Source organism: Apium graveolens, chromosome 3 (assembly GCF_009905375.1).
Source record: "Apium graveolens cultivar Ventura chromosome 3, ASM990537v1, whole genome shotgun sequence".
Classification (NCBI taxonomy): Eukaryota; Viridiplantae; Streptophyta; class Magnoliopsida; order Apiales; family Apiaceae; genus Apium; species Apium graveolens.
The window spans coordinates 22,840,219-22,847,034 of NC_133649.1; the positions used below are offsets into that span (position 1 = coordinate 22,840,219).

The following is a 6,816-nucleotide window of genomic DNA, read 5'->3' on the forward strand; positions in this document are numbered from 1 at the left end:
CTCAGCCCTATTCTACAGTGCAAGGTTTTTCTTTCAGTCAGAATTAGGTAACCTTAATGTGAGTCTAAAATTTGTTAAAGTTTCTGCAAACAAGGTGGCTCACGAGGCACACTAACTCAATAGTTGAATGTACTTGGAGAGGGGAAAATATCCTTTTAGAGTTTATTCATGTACTTTTGGACGATTTGAAAGTTTAATGCAAATTATCCTTTTATGGCAAAAAAATAATATAAAAACCTATATATCTAAAGATCATACAAATATTGAGAAGTCTAAACTACTACTTATATTACATGGTTTAGAATATCTTTAATGAGAAAAATAACATGGGTTGAAAAAAATCCGAGATTTTTTTTTGTTTGGAACATTTAAATGATATAAATATTAACAGTATAATCTAAAGTAAGCCAAGGAGAACAAAGGGAATCATAGAATCAATAATAAATAATTGATTAAATAAAGTCAAAATCACGTGAGCCTCTAATCAACTCAAATAATAAGAAATTTGGGCTATGTTTCTGATTTATGGGTTTCATTTTGGATTTTAATATATACATTACAAAATTATATTTCAGCCTATATTTAAATAGTGTGTTATAATTTTTTTGGACCCCTTAATCCCAGTGGATTAAAGCCGCCTATGATTATTTCACAGTGAATAAGTTGTGGTTCACATTAACCCTACGAGATATTTTTTTGGATCGGTTACGTCGACAACAAGAGTTCTTTTAGTGAAATTAATTATATCAAAGTTGGGTATTTTTTGTTACTTTGGTGTTATTCTTCCACGCAAAATATTTCACTTATAAATAAAAAAAGTATTGATTCTAGCCATCGCTCATTAAGTTTTAGTCCACTTATCCTCATTCGTCGTACCTTACCTGAAGACAAAGTTTGTACTTGTGGCCGGCAGCTTCTCTATTTTCCCCGCTGCTCTAAAAATCTCCGATTTTTTTAAAAATTCTCAATTAATTCCCGATTAATCCTTAAAAAATATTTGGTCGATCTATTTTTTGAAATTCGATTAATATTTATAAATTATTTTTGAACTATATATTTCATAATAAATAAGGTAAATATATTAAATATTATTAAAATATATAAATATATCCGATTTTTGTTCTGATTAATTCCTCCGATTAATCCCCGATTTGCCGATTAATCCATAATCGGTACCTAAACCGATTAGTACCGATTACCGATTTTTACAACCATGATTTTCCCTAAATCAGATTCGGTCTTTTATCGGTGCCATTCAGCCCCAAGTAAGTTGAACTCAAACCGCAGTAATATGAATGTGAGTCGGTAAGAAATAAAGATAATAGAATCTACATGAATGAATGTGGTGGATTTATGGTAGATTTTTTATCGACAATGTTCTAAAGATTGATGAACTCCAAAGAGTACTCGAAAATCGGAAAGATCTGCCTTTTCAACCCGTGTTTTGTATTGATTTCGAACAAGGATGATCATATTAACTTTGGATTTTGTGTATATATTGCATCATCACCGTGGTTATAATGACAGATTATTCCATAAAACTATAACCAGCATCTACAAAAATACATTTGGGGTCGTATAAATTGTCCAACAGTTGCAGATTAACAAAAAATATAGAAATAAATAATACACAAACATAGTCTTGAATCTTTGATTCATCCAACCAATTGAATATCACCAACCTCGAGCGTCTCAGCGATCTCTTCAAGTTGTTTCTTGACACTCATATCAATCAATTTGGAACCTCCATTTCCGTACCTGATCGTAAAACCGGCAACAAGTGACTCATCAATCTCGGTCTTAATTTTGACATTTTTAGCTCCAGTGAGTTTCTGCACTCCTTTAGCAATCTGCTCCAAGTTTGCCTCATCCAATTGCACAACAGAAGTGACCACAGCCAGCTCCGTCTCAGTCATCTTATTAAACGTGATTTCAAACTCCTTAGCAATTGCCTTAATCTCGTCAATTCTCTTCATATCAATCAAAATGTTCAAGAAATTGGAAATGTGAGGTTGTAGATTGGCCTCCTTTGTATACGCATCAACTAGTTTATTTTTATCCTCTACAGTGACAGTGGGGTTAATGAAGTAGTTAAACACAGCTTCTTCGGAGAAAAGCTGATTAAGTTTCTCCAGATCAGCTGCAGTTGCTTCCAGTGTTCCATTTGATTGGGCTACATCAGCAAGTGCATTAGCGTAGCTGCTAGCCACACTGTCAGACATTCTAGCACCACCCCGACGACGTGATTTTACACTAAGGGTGAGTTTGGGTAGACGGAGGCCACCAGAGAAAGAGAGAGTGTGTGGTTTCGTAGGCGTGTACTGAGCACAAGGTGATCGGCATTGGAATGTGATCGGAGTTTGTTGTAGAGTTGCCATTTGTTGTTTGTAGATTGGAGTGACAGAGAGTATTGAGATGGAAATGGTGTTTGTTTGGATGGTGAACTAGTAGTATTTGGTTATCTTCAAATCCACTTGGAATCAAGGATGGCCTCTTATCCTTTGTAGATAGAGATTAGATAGTTCAACTCTATCTGTGCGCCTCATATTCTTCTTTCTATTTCCTCTTTCCAGTTTTTTTTTTTTTTTTTATACTTTTTATCAACTCGCAAACCATCAAATATAATAACATTTTCTTTTCAAATATAAGCATGTATATTTCCTCAAAAACTATTATTACACTCACATAGTCACATAAAACCACTAAAGTGTTTCTGAGTTAAGATTCTATGCAGATAATTTAATTTACTCAAGACTTCTGTGTATTATGAAATGAACAAATATAGTTTGGGTGCACAACTTTGTACACTTCATTTTTCTTGGCTTAAATGTAGGGTGCATGTTACAGCGTCACGAAATAGGCATGCCATGACATCAATTAGTCAGACATGTCTTTTCATGATTCGACATGTCTTTTCATGAATAGGCATGTTTTTTTATTAATTATTTTTACTTTTTAATTATTATTTTAATATTAGAAATATCCATTTTAAATGGGCAGTCGAACCACACTCACGCTGTTTTGCAAATTTTTAAAATGTTCATAAATTCAGCTTAAATTACAAAACGAGCAAGTTAACTGTATGGTACTTTCTCGACAACGTTTCAACTTATTTCTTCGTACTTTTAGTTGTAACTCGGTATTTACATACGATTGTATTTATATAACCCGTTTATAACCTACGATACATGGTTCTTTTAAATAATTAATATTTTATTATTTTAATATTTTAACATTAAGTTTTTTTTTAATGATGATTAGTTGTCTTTTGATTTTAATTATGTTTAACCCCCTTTTAATCGTATAATTTTGTTTTCTTCCGTTATACTGACCAAACTAAATAAATCTAATTATTTTTAGTTTTGTTTTATTAAGCCCATATCAATAGTATAATTTTATTTTAGTCCAGAGAAATTGTGTATATTATATAGTATTATCCCGTGGTTATTATCTTTATTTTTGAATTTGTCTTTTTTATTCATATTCATGTGTTAAAATTATTCATTGCAATTCGTAATTTACATTTAAATTTCTGTTTCGAATTTTTTTTAACTTATAAGTTATGATTTACCAAAATTATTTTCAACTTATAAGTAACTTATACGTAAAATTATCCAAACACCTAAATAACTTATAAGTTACGATGTTCATATCACTTATATAGAAATTTTTAACTTTAAATCATAAGTTACATTTTTAAGAAATCTCAAACGGGCCCTTTTATCTCATCTGGAGGGATATTGTTTAAGCTAATCACTCGCCAACCACCAAAATTTAAAGTCAATAGAATAGAAAAAAAAGATAAACGATAACTACACAGGACATAAGTGGTAGTCCCTAACAATTCAACAAGAAATACAGAAGGGGGGTTGAATGAAATTGTTGAACCTGTTTAAAAAATATAAAATGTTCTATCTTAATAATATATAAGTGTTTGATTTGCAAAATACGGAATAAGAAGTTAGTAAAATCAAAACACAAGTAATTAAAAATACAAGTCTTTAAAAACTTTCTGGTGGATTTGAATGTATCCACCAGAGATATATATTATATCAAGAGAACTCTGTGTAGCAAGATTAGCTCACAGCTGCTTACAAATATGAACAACTAAGTTTACAGAGAAATGTTAAGGATGCAGCTTACAGTTGTTTCTCTGAGATAATGTTCTTAGTCTTGTTCTTCTTGTTGTTCTATTTGCTACTTCTTGGTTTATATATCACCAAGATTACAAAGTAATAAGATAAGATAATAAAACAAAACCTATCAAGTCTAATACTATGCTACTTCATTACTCTATTCCAACATCTTTGAATATCTTCATAATAGCATGGAAATGGCAATGCTTTTTTGTTCTCTAAAACCCAGTTGAATAGGCTTCCACATTCCTTTTGCATACACTCGACGCATGTGACTGTGTTGTCACTATCAACGGATGTTTGAATTGATTATCCGTCGGATACATGATCATCCGTCGGGTTGCCTTGTTGATCATTCATCGAGTGGCATTGTTGTTTATCCGTCGGGTAGCTATCTGGCACTTGACTTTATTTCATTTATGCAGAATTACAAGACATCATCTATGTACAATTAATCAACCTATTCTGCATATCTAATTAAAGTCAACATGACTTGAGTGCTACTACAGAATATAAACAAGGTGTATGCAGAAATGTGCTACAGACTAATTATTACACAAGTTACTCACTCGATGGATAATAAATCATCATCCGTCGGGACTATATTGAGTCATCCGTCGGGACTATATTCCTTATCCGTCGAGTGCTACATTTTTCACTAAGTAAAATCTACTAAGGTATTTTGTTAATGAAATCATCAAGTTCACAACATATCCACAACAATCTCCCCCAATTTATGTCTACTGGAATTATAGCCATAAATTAAGAGAAACTTGATGATAACAAAACACCCTAAAAATACAACTTTAAAAGTAAGTACATAAAAATGTAAAGTGCTTCAAATAACAAAATGAACAAAGATTAGCTCACAGTCATTTTCAAGGTGCTCCTCTAGCCTGAGCAGATTAATCTAATTCCTTGAAGATCTGGATCTATTTCCAAGCTTTCTGTTGTTTTCTTCTATCTGAATTCGGAGCTGTCTGTGGAATTCCAGTTCATCGGATTTTGAGAGATTTAGCTTTTCTTGCATTTCCAAAAGAGTGTCATTGCTAGAGATGCTCAATTGGTCTTCTAATCTGAAAAATCTTATAACTCCTTTGTCATCCATGAACTCCATCAGCCAGTAGGGCATTAGATGCACTCTACTCCCTGTATAAGGAATAGTTAGAGTCTTTGGGAGTGCATCTTTAGCTCTAATACTCCTCAGTTCTTCAATCTTCTTTAGAACAAGTCTTCTTGCAGTTACATTGAATCCAAAGTTCTTCTTGAATGATGAATAAACCTTTATCAGCACAGATTGGCTTTCTTGAAGGATCCTGTGAAGTGGCCATTGAATCTCATTTCCTCCCTTGTACTTGAAAACTAACCTTTCAGGTAGATTCCTGTAGGCATCAATCCCTCTAACTTCTTCCAGATCATCTAGATAGTGGTTTAGATCAGATAATTCCTTGATGTCACATAAGTACATGTAATCTCCCTTGTTGACTTTGGATTGAGCTTTAATTAGAGATTTGGATTTGAGAGGGGACAACTTCACTTTCTTGACTGCTCTTGACTTTGTTCTCTTTGGCTTGTTAAGGATTGGCAAATTGAAGTCAGGAATTAGTAGATTTTCCCAGTCTATTGGTTCATCCTTAGGCACAATAGGTTCACCATGAATGTTCATGTAAGGATCCACCACCTTAATGTCTTCAAATACCACTGAGGGTTTTGATGCTTGAGTTGTTGTTGGAGTTAATTCCTTGGGAAACTAATCCTCCAATTCCTTACCAACAAAGTTTAATTTCCTTTTGATTCTTTTGGCCAATTCCTTGTATCTTTGATATTTCTTCTGTTGTGGTTCAACTTGCTTCTTTGGATCTTGAGATTCAGTGATTTCAGATGGCTGAGCAGGAATTTGTTGTGTTGGTTTCACAGCTTGTAGCTTGGCCAAGATAGCAGCTTGCTCTTTCTTTTATTTAACCTTTTTAGCATCTAGAGCAGCTTGCTTCTTTTTTTGCTTCAATCTTGCCTTTTCTTCTCTCTTTGCTTTAGCAAATTGAGGGTGTTCAGCCACCACACAATTTTTTTTACCATTCCTGAATACTTTAGCAATTCTCCTTTTCAAAGCTGAATCAGCTGGATCCTTGTAGAAGGCAATGGATCTTGACAACAGTTTCTTCTCATCAGGCTTTGGTGTCTCATACACTGTATCCAAATGGTTCTTTAGTGATGATTTTGGATAGTTCACCCTTGGCTTTAAAAGTACTTCAGCCTTTGGAGATTTGATGCATGATGGCTGTCCTCTTTCCAGATAGTTCATGCTCATTTCATTCACAGAGATTTGTCTGACTTGAGAGTGATGAATGGCTGAATTTTCTGGCTTCTTTGCTAGCTTAAACTTCTTTTGAATATTCTCATCAATTTTCTCCCAGTTGATTGGATTCAACTGCTCCTTTTCAGCTGCTTTCAAAGTAGTTGCTGCTTCCTTTATCAGATCAATACTGTCCTTAGCTGGTGGCTTTGAGATAGTAATTGTAGGCACAATTACTTTGCTATTTTGAATGTTAAGCATTTTTTGCTCCCCCTCACTCCTAGAATTCTCTTTCTCCCTTTTTTTGTTATCAGCAAGTTGAGTAGAGGAGGTCTGTGCAGCCACCAGTTTCTGAAGCAAGTCTATTTGTTGAGCTTAGTGTAGATG

General features: G+C 33.5%; 1 protein-coding gene across 1 annotated transcript; it reads right to left on the reverse strand.

The window, feature by feature from the left end:
• Positions 1 to 1,555: 1,555 nt before the first annotated feature.
• Positions 1,556 to 2,504, reverse strand: LOC141711986 (ATP synthase delta chain, chloroplastic-like). The gene has a single exon (XM_074514730.1). The coding sequence runs from the start codon at positions 2,376 to 2,378 to the stop codon at positions 1,656 to 1,658; it is 723 nt and encodes a 240-aa protein (XP_074370831.1). The 5' UTR covers positions 2,379 to 2,504; the 3' UTR covers positions 1,556 to 1,655.
• Between the last annotated feature and the right edge of the window lie 4,312 nt (positions 2,505 to 6,816).